At 37.1% G+C, this 13,472-nt stretch overlaps 1 protein-coding gene across 1 annotated transcript in view; it reads left to right on the top strand.

Annotated features, from left to right (window-relative positions):
- The window catches only part of pde11a (phosphodiesterase 11A), a 40,615-nt gene that overhangs the window by 3,676 nt on the left and 23,467 nt on the right, over positions 1 to 13,472 (top strand). The window contains exons 3-7 of the mRNA XM_023337621.1: positions 6,732 to 6,821; positions 7,451 to 7,591; positions 7,742 to 7,806; positions 10,359 to 10,491; positions 11,659 to 11,734. Of these exons, the coding sequence (XP_023193389.1) occupies positions 6,732 to 6,821; positions 7,451 to 7,591; positions 7,742 to 7,806; positions 10,359 to 10,491; positions 11,659 to 11,734 (505 nt within the window). The remainder of the gene's footprint in view (positions 1 to 6,731; positions 6,822 to 7,450; positions 7,592 to 7,741; positions 7,807 to 10,358; positions 10,492 to 11,658; positions 11,735 to 13,472) is intronic.

The following is a 13,472-nucleotide window of genomic DNA, read 5'->3' as shown; positions in this document are numbered from 1 at the left end:
CCCAGATGCTGAACTGCAGCCTCACAGAGCTCCAAGCAAGACTGCAGCCTCCGAGTGTTGTTATTACTGCACAAAGAGAAGAATAAGCCTGAAGTAATGCTCATGCTTTGTGATTCATTTGTGGCATTTCAAGGATGTTACTCAGATTTTTTTAGACAAACACTGTGCATAGGGTTAGTGCATAAAGGGGCAACAAACTGTCATCATTTATTAATGTCAGTGTTGTAACACTTATGAGTTCACAGTAGCAGAGATGTAAAAAGAACTAAAACTGGATTTTTTCCCCTCAATTTTATCCCCTCTTATGTTTCGTTTTGTGACCTACATGCATAAAACATTTAATTCATTATTTTCTGTGGCTTAGCATCATAGTCATGTTGTGATTCAAAATGTGGTCTTTCTATGTTTGCAAAAAAAAGTTTAAAAGCAAATAAATATCCAATTAAGTTTGTACTTAATTGGATATGAAACTCAAAATTAGTTTTAACGTAATATTCTAATCTTAATAACAAGAAACATCTGACCAGAGGTAATATTAATATATTACCAGACATATTAGACTATTCCAGCCCATTAGAATTTGAATCAATTTGAATCAATTAGAATTTGACTGCAAATCTGTTGCAGGACTTAAAAATGAAATGATGGCTATGAGGCCTATGAGCTTCTTTAAAAAGACAAATAAACAAACACAAAACCTTTCCATAGGGTTTTGAGGAGGGTATTAATTATTTGTGGTGTACATAGTCCATTTGTACTTTGACTATGCTCCTTAATCCCAGTCAAGTCATGGGGCTGGTGCATATAGGTGCAGTCACAATTCCAGAAACAATCATCAGTGGCATTCGAGATATATTAATTTGAGACTTTTTGAGTGTCATTTAAACAATTTGTTGGACTTCAAAGAACTTTTAAAACCAGATTTATTTGCTCAAGTTGGAATTTATGTACTTTCTCAAATTCAGCCATATGTATGGCACACATACATTTCTTAATAAGAGAAAACAAAATCATTGCAAGGTACACCTTATCCATATGTTTTGTTTTGCAGCCACTAGTTTGCATCTTTTTATTTTAGTTGGATGTTTGTCTTCTTTCCAAAAACGTCATCGTGTAATAAAATTTGATTATTTCCTGACACAGATTCAACTTTCTTTCAACATAATGCTTTTCATAAAGGTTAAGGTTGGGTGTAATTTTGCTTCATTCATTCCAAAATCAGTTTTTATGTTTGCTTGAAATAAGGGTCCAATTGGAATACCCAATTCTGTCCAAGTTTTAACCTAACAACCAACCAGCCAACAAGACTTTAGTGCGCAGACCAAAAAATACACAAAAATTCCAAAACTCACTGAAAAATTAATCTAAAGAAATTCTCACAGAAAGGCAACTAATGGTATATAAATCAAGAATTTGTAACAGTAGAAGTCTCTTTTAAAATCTTTTCTACAGTAGTGTTCCTCCTCATATGCTTCCTGTTTATATACTCCTGGTCTGATAAACAGGTAATAATTTGCTTGTCTTTGTGTACGGTTTCATTGTAACTACGATGTACTACTTGAACTGCAGGAGTTTGACCTATCCATGTGTCTACTGTGTGATACAGACAGACTTAATATCAGAACTTAGAGTCTGGGTTTCTTGGCTGGGTCACAGGTAGTCATTGTTATATTTTTCCTAAGCAGTGTGTTCCAGGAGGCGAGAACACTGTGGCAACCGCACTAATATAAATCCCATATTTGCTTTTCAGTGTCTCAAATTGGTTAACCTAAAATTTGACCTGACTGCATAGTGGAATAGCCATTGTGTCAAATATTACTGCACCATCTATGATTAATAACACCAGTAAAGTAGAGTTTGTAGGGGGAAAAAAAACAAACAAGCTTAGGGAACAATAGCTGCACCAGCTTTTCATGGAGATTTTGGATTCAAAGTCATACAGGTACTTCTCAATTTATTAGGAAATCGATGAAAAGTTTATTTCAGTAATTTTATTCTTAGATTGGCACATATCAAAAACTTATTGAAAAATGGCATTTAATACAAAACTGTTATAACATTGGCATGCTATGTCCTACACAACCACAGGAAAGACTGCTAACTTCAGAGTTGCGTAGAATTCAGTCACTGAAACCATAATTATTGAGGGCAAGCCACTAAAGATTATTGCTGCAGAAGCTGACTGTTCCCACAATGTTGAATCCAAGCATGTTAATGGAAAGTTGAATGGAAGAAAAAGCTCTGGTTGAAAAGGGGGTAAAGGCAAAGCTGAATTTAAACATTTGGGGGAGATTTGTTGGATCTGGTGCTTTATTCAGGACATGAACCAGAACTGAGGCACAAAATTCAAGTTGTTTGGGGTCCAATGTGAAGCTTCCACATTTAACATTGTTTTGAGGAGCTTGTCTATCTTTTTGAACACAGCGTCTTCATCTACCAGCAGATTTTAGACAAGATTTTTGCAGCAGCCAATTTTCTTTTACAAGCAGGACATGCCCTGCCCAGGCAACTAAAGGCAACGTGCCTTTTTATTGGTCTTGGTGTGATTAATAACACAAGTGAATTGGAAAGTTTATGAACCATTGCAGATGTCCATGGAAGGTAGAGCATGTTTGACTTCAATTTAGCATATTTTTGTACAGAAACAAATCATTAACGGGTATAAATGAAGGTTTGTATTAGACAAATCTAAGATTTTACAGTGGTCAGTTGGAGTTGCATCTCATCCTGAGACAGATAGCATTCTGTCTATCAGAAGAGCACGTTAAGCCCATCAGGACGCCTGAATGGATGTAGCAGAAAAGATGATGACAGGCAGATACACTGACTCCCTCTCTTGTTGCATGAGCACTCAAAAGGCAGATAAGATGAAACATGAAAGAACAAAAGTAGCTGTGCTATTATTTTAGGGTTTTATTTCTCGCATGTTTCTCTTTGTGCAGCAAAAATATTTGCAGTAATACACAAATGCAATCTATTGTTCATGGAAGAGGTTTTTGTTTTTCATAATTCTCTTGTTCTAAGAGTAGGTTTCACACTGCATTAACATTACACTAATGCCTGGGATGGCTACTGCTGAATTAGTAATGAAATGCAATGGTAGCATCAGTGAACGCAGTGAGCACCGTGCACAGCACAGCTGCAGCTCTGCTTTTATAGGAAACCTTGTAATAAGAAAACAAATCATACTTTATAAAGCATTAAATGATACAGCAGTGGCAGATGTCATTAGAGGCTTAAATGAACCTTCATCAAAACAAATTTGTGCCTAAACTTCTGAGAGGATTTTTCATATTACATAGCTGCTTTTTACATCTCATGCTGTCTTAATTGTGTTGCTGTTGATACCCCGCAGGATTTAGGAGCTTGGGGGAGTGGGAATAATTTGTAATTGCAGTATCTCATTTCTGTGGAGGAATACAGTTAACTGACCCTGTGCTGCGATGCGTCTGACAATATTATTTTGATTAAGATTGTGTTATTTTGTTTCTGCTTTAAATTGCATACAAATTTGTTACTAACAGGTAGACATTATCGGGAAATACCTCTTTGGAAAATCCATGTTTACTTGTGCATTTTCAGCCATCCAGTACAATTTAACATCAGCGGGATTCATCAAAAAGCTGTCTCCCCCCACAACACACGATTTAATGATGTAAATCTGCAGCAAAAGAACAGGAGGATATTGGATCCAATAAAAGAAATGTGTTACTCATAAACAAACTACCCAATGTTGCACAAAAAGTCACATTATTTGTGTTTCATTAAGAGAAAATAGATCAGCAGAGTATTTTCTTCCATAACACAGAGAATTAGTGGGTTCTAATTCTCTGTGTTAGGGAAGAGAATATTGTGTTAATTGTACATGAACATATTTTAGAAAAAGTGAAAATTTTTCAAGAAGTCAGTCGGTGGCTTTCAGTAACCAAGTTCTTGTTTATTATTCTGTTTCTTATGTAGATTTTCTTTGAGAAATCATTTAATTCCTTTAAAAGTATTTACATCACTTAAACCTTTCAACATGTGATCACATCTACAACAAGTCTCAATTCATTTTAATGAGATTTTATATTATACACTGCTCAAAAAAATAAAGGGAACACTCAAATAACATCCTAGATCTGAATGAAAGAAATATTCTCATTGAATACTTTGTTCTGTACAAAGTTCCATTTGCACAACAGCAGGTGAAATTGATTGTCAATCAGTGTTGCTTCCTTAGTGGACAGTTTGATTTCACAGAAGTTTGATTTACTTGGAGTTATATTGTGTTGTTTAAGTGTTCCCTTAATTTTTTTGAGCAGTGTATATATAGACAGTACTGGATTATTTTGAATTTGAAGACTGAGAATACAAAGTTTGCAGTCTTTTTTTATTAAATAAGTTAATTTCTATTTAAAAAATGGATTTACCCAAAGATAGTTGGTATTTTGTGTCTCTCTTTCACTGTAAAAAGGAAAAATACTTAGCTTGTATGTCATGTTCTGTGTTGTCTGTGTATTTATTTATTGTTTTCTGTGTCCTTGAGTCTTTTCGTTGTCCTGTCCTCCCCTTGATTGTTCCCAGGTGTGTCTTGTTTCTGTGATTACCCTCCCGTGTATTTAATGCCACCTGTGTGTCTGCATCGCTGTTGGATCCTTGTCGTTTGTTCGCGTCGTACTGTCTAGCTGTCGTCTCATTGTGGCGTCTAGTCCCTTCGTGTAACTGGTTGCTACCGGCGTCGAGCCCTGGCTTCCGTTCGGCCGTGCTGCCCGGTGTTTGTGGACTGTTTGGATTTTATGTTCATTAAATCATCATCATTCATCTACCTGGTTCCATCTGCGTCTGCCTCACCACCAACACCGCACCAATTCATGACATTGTAATGGAAAACTGTGAAGCAGTCTTTTCAAGCTGTATACAAAAAAAACAACAAAAAACAATACACCATCCTTTTAAAGCTTTAACTTGTGCAATATCCGACTGGAACACAGATATAAAATCAGACAATACACAGAAAACATGTAGCTAGATTTGAGTTTATTCAGGGATTTTGTGCTGGTTTGTGTTCTGATCGCTTTAAAATGCTGGGATCCTGATATGATACAGTACTTGAGATTAGAGCAGCTAACATAATATTCGGGGTTAGGTTATTCAACTTGCTCAGCTACTTGATTCAGCCTGAAGCACAATGTTTTTAGCTTTTGCCACTGTTTCAAAACCAACAGCTGCAAAATAAGTTATGTCTTCAAAAACCCTTGAATTATACCTCTTAGATTTAAAAATAGCACACAGTTACTCCTGTGAGGTCTCTAGTTTTTGCTTACTTTAAAGGTTACAACTACCTCAGAAAGAATGAGAATACAGTATAGGCATATTACATTTACGCTATGTATCTCCTTTAATTTTTTTTATTCTTTTTAATGTTAACTAAACACATTGCACTTCTCGGATAGCAACCGCATTGTGTTGATGCCTAGCAAGGGGCAATACTAATGTTCATGTGACTAAATCAACCTTTGTGTTTTGACCGCAAAGTTTGAGTTTTATTCATGAAAGCAGTTCTCGCCAAAATATTTCTGGCCTCTCCTCACCAGCGCACGGAAAGTGAAACAGTACTTTAAGTCACCTCACAGTTATTCACACCGAGAGCTGCTGGAGAAATAAAGTGGTATGTAATTTTTCTTGGCTTGTTTCATAACAAATATCATTTGTGGGAGAGGAAGCCATTGAGGTTAGAAGGAACTGAGTGTCCCCAATGGTCTAAGCCACTCTGTTTTTTTAAATTATTGGTATTAAACCACTTTTTATTGGTCAGTTCGAAAGGCTCCAGGCAAAAACATCTTGTTTATAATGCAACCTTGTGTATTGGGCTGCCTGACAGAATGTAATTATAAAGAGCAGCGCTCCTTCGGAGTTTGCCTGTGCGCTCCGCAGGCAGATCCATGGGCAGATCCCCACGTCCTGCTTGCTAATGAATCCACTCCCGCTGGGCTTATTGATGACTACGGTCTTTCTGGAAGATCATTATAAGATATTTCCGTAGGACAGCTGAAACAGCATCACGTTTGGTCTCATTGCTCAGTTTCATCTGTTTACTGGATGCAGTTAAGTTCAGAATTATTCATACCCCAGGAAGAGTTAGGTTTAAGTTTAAGCTACCAACATGTTTCTCCTGGCAAAATGTAAAGGAGCTACACATTAGGGCGATGGCAAGGAGGCCCTTTAGTCTCAAAGACTTGGAGCTCATCATCACCAAAGATAAATTGTCAAAATACCAAGGGAAACATGTACAGTTTGGGCAGTATTTATGATTGGAATTTGCTTTTTTAGAATTTTTCAACTGGTTAAAAAAAAATAACTATCAGCATTACTTTTTTAAAATTAAAATGTTAACAAAAACAGAAAGAACATAGTTCCTTTATAAACTGATTTATTGTCTTGAAACAAAGGCTATCTCATCATAGCCCTTTTTCAATAATCTGGGCTTAATAGAAACTATAAAAACAAAAAACTATTTTATCAGACACCTTGCTGTGGGGACTCTGTTCTTTAAGAGAAATTTAGGGCTTGTAGTTGTAAGGTGACAAGACGTGAAAAAGTTCACCAAGCCTTTTGCACTGCACTGCATAAATGCTGTTAACATTGCTGCCAGTGGGCCAAATTGACATATGCGATGTGACAGAGCTCTTCTTTGATAAAAAATGTTCACATCATATTACAGTATTTATGAGTTTTCATTGTGTCCATAGGTTCTGCAGATGTACCTCCCCTTCTGTGGTATTGCAATCTCCAATGCTCAACTCTTCGCTGCCTCCAGAAAGGAGTACGACCGGAGTCGGGTAAGGGCCACGAGGCCGATGGGAGGATAAAGCTCCCATTCCAAGGATCAGCTTTACTCCCTCCCCCTTGATGCTGACATTGAGGCTTGGTATTGATCAGCAGCAGCCCACTTGCTGGCGTCGCAGTGGAAAATCACGGTGCCATGCAGCTTTGCATGAGCATTTTCTCAGGATCTGATGAGGGGGATGGCTCTGTATTCAGAGTAGGACCTAAATCTACTTGAGAATATGAGGAGATCCTCTAATTCATGTCTTACAGTAACACATAATCGAAGGGAGCATAACGAGAGCACAGTTCAGAGAGCAGAGGAAAAAAATTAGGAGATATTCCCTCCTCATTTTTAGGTGCCAGCACATTAAACTGGATTGGCTCTGCCTTAGATAAAGGGTTTAATTTACTTGTATTGAGGAAATCAATTACACTATATCATCCCTTTGGTTTATGGTTTAGGAATTATGATAGTAATTAGATTCCAACATCAGTGCGAAGCACAACACATTTGTTTAAGGGGCTCTTACTCTTGCCTGACAACCGATTTCTTATGTGTTGGAAATACATTAGCATCCATGAGCTTTCAGATTGTCCAAGGTAGTTCCATCATAATATTTTCTCTGTTCCTGGCGCTCAGGCACTCTTGGAAGTAGTCAATGACTTGTTTGAGGAACAGACTGACCTGGAAAAGATCGTCAGGAAGATCATGCACCGCGCCCAGACTCTGCTAAAGTGTGAGCGCTGCTCCGTCCAGCTGCTGGAGGACATTGAGTCACCGGTACTGTTTTGTTTTTCCTTCTGCTGCCCTGCCATGTGTATGTCTAACTATGTTTTCACTTGTGTAACCCATTTCTCTTTGTCTACCTCAGTTTTGTTTTATTAATTAGTATCTGTCTTCAGATCTTTAAATGTTTCTTCCTTTACACAGGTGGTCAAGTTCACTAAGTCGTTTGAGCTACTGTCTCCAAAATGCAGCGCAGATACTGAAACCAGGTTTGTATTAAGCTTCGATAACTTTTGGAAAACTGTTGTTCATTTCCACCTTGAGATTTTTCATTATTTATTTTTGCTCATTTTCAAGGTCCCTCTTGAAAATGAGATCTAGATCTCAACGGGGTTTACCTGATTAAATAAAGGAATATGAATTAAATATTTTATATTTTAAATCCAAAATAAATATGTTCACAACAGAAATTATACCAACATCATCTGCTCTGCCACCACATACACAGTAAAAAAACAACAACAAAAAAAACAACATAAAATGCAAGAAATATGTATGAAATACTTTTAAAATGTGACTATTTGAAAGTGCGGTGAGCATAAAACTTTATTCTGTTCAGAAGATGTACGTTTGAAGCCTTAAATGATTTTGTTTTGCTGCTCTTTGCTTCTGCTAGGCATGGCTGAGTGGAGAAAAAGAGACTTAATATTGTGTGGGCTGTTTATGGATGAAAACAAGCTTGAAGGGAAGACAAATAACCCCTCCCCCCACCCTTGAATGCTTGCCATAGTTAATATCGTCACCTCAAAGCAGTGGCCATAACTGGCCTCTACAAGCAGTCTGAACAATATAAAACTATACAACTCACTATAGTTTTATTTATTTAACACCAATTCACCATAAGTATTATATCAAGACAAATAGGTCTTAATATTCAAATATATGGGATCAAATAAGTTAAAGATTGATATCAAATCAATCTGATTTAACCTAAAACAAACAGATTCAGATCCAGTTACATACACTCAGATGATCCCGTGTAATGACAATTGGTAAAATGCTGAAGGTAGCAATAACTGTTTCAGTGGCTTCATTCAGGAAATAAGCAAAGCTAACGGAGAAACACTGAGCCAGTGGTACTTTCGATAAATGGGAAAAAAAGGGCCGCATGGCAGCAATAGTTCTATTAGTGGCTTTGCCATAAAAACACACACAACTAAACAAATAAGTTCTCAGTCAGAATTTTTTTAAATTATTATTATTATTTTTGGAGAAAACAAAATCAAAAATCATGCAGAGTAATTGGGATCAAATTCTTTGTCACTGTCTGTCTAAAAAAGAAATGGCAAACAAATAATCACCAAATTTGTATTGGAGAGAAAGACAAACAAAGAACTAGCTGAACAAAAACACACTAAGCCAGGAGTGATTTCCATTGGATGGAGAACAGACTACAAATAGTTAGTTGCAGCAATAGCTACATTAGTGGCTTTGTCCATGAAAGAAAGAACAAAGATGCACTGACCCAGGAACACTTTCTATGGGATGAAAAGCAGAGAACACGTAGTCGCAGCAATAGCTCCGTCAATGGTTTTGTCTGTAAAAGAGACACAGGTAAACAGTTAGCTACAGAGAAAAAACATAAAAATAATGTCTTCTACAGCTACAAAAATGCATAAACTAACACCTCTAACAGTATAGCGATGTTGCTGGATAACCTAAACCACTCTAGCTGTAAGGTTTATCAAAAAGTTATATTTTAAACATGTCATTAAAAGAAGATAGGTTGTCTGCGTCACAGACTAAAACTGGGAGCTAGTTCCACAGGAGGAGTCTAATAACTGGAAGCTCTGCCTCCCATTCTGCTATCAGAAACTCTTGGAACCACCAGCAAACTTGCGGTCAGAGATCCCCAAAGTTCTCTTAGTAGGAACATGCAGAGCAATCAAATGTTTGACGAAAATGTAACTCTAAGCTAAATATGCATTCGCTTTTAAATTAATAGCAATTTTGTGATTGGTTAATTTAACTTTCCTAACTTCAATGGCCACCTTTTTGATAACAATTTTGCCACAGTTAATGAATTCAGCAAATTAAATTGCATTTGTTTCTTTTCAAAGTGTTTGTTGCTATAAAGATTGACAGTTGGATAAAGGTAACTTTTCCATATATAAGCAGATAAACAGATTTGATGTCAAAAACCGTCTCAATTAGTAAAGCACCCAGAAAAAAGCAGGAGTTAATGCATCATGAACTGTCATGCATTTTGTGCTGCACCATGAAGACCTTGTCTACACTGCCGCATCACACGCTCCACATGAGTTGAAGATCTGACATCAGCATCATGCTATCTTTATTCTTTAAAGATAAAATTAGCAGCACAGTGCATTTGTTGGCTTTGAAGGTAAAACTTAACGACGGTCCTGCTGTATTAAATGTCAATGGGTGATGTGAGCAGTGATGATGCAGGTGTTTCTCTGGCAGAGTGTGTGGGGGTGTCTGGCAACAAGGAAGACAATTGCACATTTAAATTTTCATTACTTCATGAGCTGCTAAAGACGTTTACAGACATCTGCTGTATGAGAGGTTCATTAAATACAAATTAATATTGGAGTAGGCTCATGAGGAGAAATAGGAGAAGCCGTTACAAACCTGCCGTTAGGAAGATGAATCAGGTCACCTTTTTTTAAATCAAATTATATATTTTCAGCTACAGTCGCAGATTATAAAACAATATTTGTTGAGAATCGAAACCTAGAGATTACGTTTGGTTCAGCAGTTGTTCAGCGTTGTGTTTATGGGTTTTTCTTTCCAACCCTAGTTTCAAAGACAGTATGGAAAAATCGTCCTACTCAGACTGGCTCATCAACAACAGCATTGCAGAGCTGGTTGCATCAACAGGACTACCTGTGAACATTAGCGACGCCTACCAGGATCCTCGCTTCGATGCTGAGGTACAAAGTCCCAATCCCAGGATTTTGTACTACAGAACTGGGAGAATATTATTATAATTAGTCAACATCTAGGTTGCTGCAAGAAAGAGGGCCTCACTTATTATTTAGAGAACTTTCCTGCTGATTTGTTAGGCAACCTAGAAAGGTTTGACATATTGAAACTTATATAACAGAGGCAGAAAAGATGAAAGGGTCGACCTATTGGTACCAGGACTGCTGCCTTATTGGGCAGAAGATTTAATAATTCAAATGTTGATATGAAGACCGAAATTTATCTTGGCCACTAGCACAGCAAGGAGAATTACACGGAAGGTACAGACACATTTTTAAAACTCACTAAATATTGGCACTTTGGAGTCTCCAAGTCTCCATGTCAACCATTAGACCAGTTTGTACAAGGTGAGAAGTTGATAGAGAGGTATTTTAGGAAACTACCTTGTCTTTTCCATTATCACAAACCTTAATATGTAAAGTGTGTACTTTGGTCAGATTAGACAGTCACTAACAAGGTAGTTGGTGTGAAACAACGGATACACTAGTGGAAACTCATCTTATGCAGACTGTAGAGTATGGTAGGGGATCTGTGGTGCTGTGGGTTTACTTATTTTCCAATAGCTCTGGGAAAGCAAAAATGCAAGTCTTCTTGGTTACTTTGAAAACCAAGAGATTTTAAATGAATGTCGAGTTTTTCTAGAAAACTTAGAGTGGTTATTGTTGGAAATGTCAACAGGGTAACAATCAAATCAACACACAAGTTGTCAAAATGCAAAAAATCAATCTTATTTCGCAGTTATCTCACTTCCCAGATGTAAATCTTACAAAAGACCAGAGGGGTGAAATAATGTTGCAGTCACAAAAGTACAAAGTGTGCTTAGACATTAACTAAGCCAACAACCACAGATGGCACAATACATCGGGAATGTTTCAATTTATTGTCTAGTGATGAATTTATTAGAGAATTTGGCTGTAGCTTTGAAACTTTACACACTAAAACTATGTTTTAGTGCCTGTGGATTGTTTGAATGCCTCTGGATAAAGACTACAAAACATAATTTCTAAAGAAGTCTCTGATGCAATTCTGTTTGCTTTTAAGCTTTGTCTTATGAAATAATCAAAGCCAAACCCACTTTTGAGATGTTTTCTGTTTTAATCCTCCACATTTTACAGGCAGACCAGTTCTCTGACTTTCACATTCGCTCTGTGCTCTGCGTTCCCATATGGAACAGCAACCACCAAATTATTGGTAAGTAAATTGTGATCATAATAATATAATATATCATAATATCAGTTTAAAAAATGGTTTATTTGAAAATACTATATTACCACAGGAATGCTGATTGGCCCAGTGTGAAGATATTGAGAAAAAACTTTGCTTATGTAAACCAGAATCTGAACCCTTGCTGGTTTTTATCAGTAAATCCAAAAGTTGTTGAATATCATAGTTTTTCATCTTTTCAGGCCTGTTGAGTTCTGCTTGGAAACCTCTGCTTGTGCCCAGAAAGTTACACAAATGATACAGATGATGGCGGCAAACCAGTGCACTGGATGAACATTTTGCTTATTACACAGTTAAATACCAACATATAAATGGTCCAGCACTATGCATGCACTTTTCTGCATTAAGCAAACAGCAGGGCAGAGAGAAGCTCGTGTATGTATTCAGCGGAGACCGCTCGCATTTGCTGAGATCCATGCTGTGTTGCAGCATCACTCCACACGTGGAGGAGGAGTTTCCCTTCTTCTGTCAGCGTGTATTATGCTTGTGAATCAGCCGCGGGCTAAAAGCACAATGACACTGATAAATCATTGATCCCTCGTCCGCTTTTTTGGCGCTGGAATATTGCAGAGGAGGGAGCAGGTGACAGCAGCTCCTCTCGGTCTCCGGTGAGATCTGACGCAGGGAAGTCATTAGTTTTATGTGAGTGCAAAGTGATCAGCAGATCTGCTGCAGATGGCTGGTTAAGACCTGGGCGCGTCTCTGCGTAGGTGTCTGTGCATTCGTTGGAGCAGGGAGAGGGAGAAAGGAGAAACGAATGGAAAGATTGAGAGGGGAGAGAAAAGGCAGTGTGTGGGTGGCACCTGAGGATGTTAAGTGAAAAATCATTACCCAAACAAAGCAGCAGAGATGAAATTCTTCAGTCAAGGATACATTCAGTAACAAAAAAATGTGTGCCCTCATTTTAATGTAACCTAGGCTGTAAATAGTATTTAATTTTGAATTTTCAGCATTTCAATCAGATGTGTTCTACTGAGATTTACTATACCAACAGTAGCTTGAACTGCAATAGTTCTTTTTAAGATTTATGTTTTTAATTTACTGAAAGTCATCCCAGGTAATTCCTAAAGGACTGTTTTGAAGACACAGCAGGTACGAAGTGTTGAGACCAAATTTGCTCTGGGTTTAATTGCTAAAAAAATTAGACCTTTATTGCACAGAAGTTGCTTACAGTAGAAAAAAATAGAAATACACCACCTTTCAAAATACGTTCACATTTCTCCAGCCATTTCATATTTTATTTCACAATGCAACCATGAACGTCAATATATTTTACTGAAATTTTATGTACCAGCCCATCACAAAGTATGGCATAACTGTGAAGTAGATTGAAATGATGAATGATTTAAAATCTTTCACAAATAGAAATCTAACAAAAGGAGATGCTTTTTCACCTCCCTTTACTCTGATACCCTTTTAGCAAAATTCACTACATTTCCACAGCTCAAGTCAGACAACTTGGTGACACGGGAAGTTTTAGTCATGCACAGAAGAAACCTATTCCTGAAAATAAGGCCATGAGAGGTTCTGTTTTTAGTTTATAGTAAGACATATATGAAAATGCAAATGCACACCACACTTTTCCCATTTTTATTTGTGAAAACGTTCTAAAATCTTTTATATTTTACCTGTATTTGACAAATAATGTACTGCTTTGTGTTAATCCATCCAATAAAATTCAAATTAAATACATTTATACAAAGTT

This window comes from Xiphophorus maculatus, chromosome 7, assembly GCF_002775205.1.
Source record: "Xiphophorus maculatus strain JP 163 A chromosome 7, X_maculatus-5.0-male, whole genome shotgun sequence".
Lineage (NCBI taxonomy): Eukaryota > Metazoa > Chordata > Actinopteri > Cyprinodontiformes > Poeciliidae > Xiphophorus > Xiphophorus maculatus.
The sequence above is the reverse complement of the archived record's forward strand: the minus strand, read 5'-3'. Positions and strand labels throughout refer to the sequence as shown.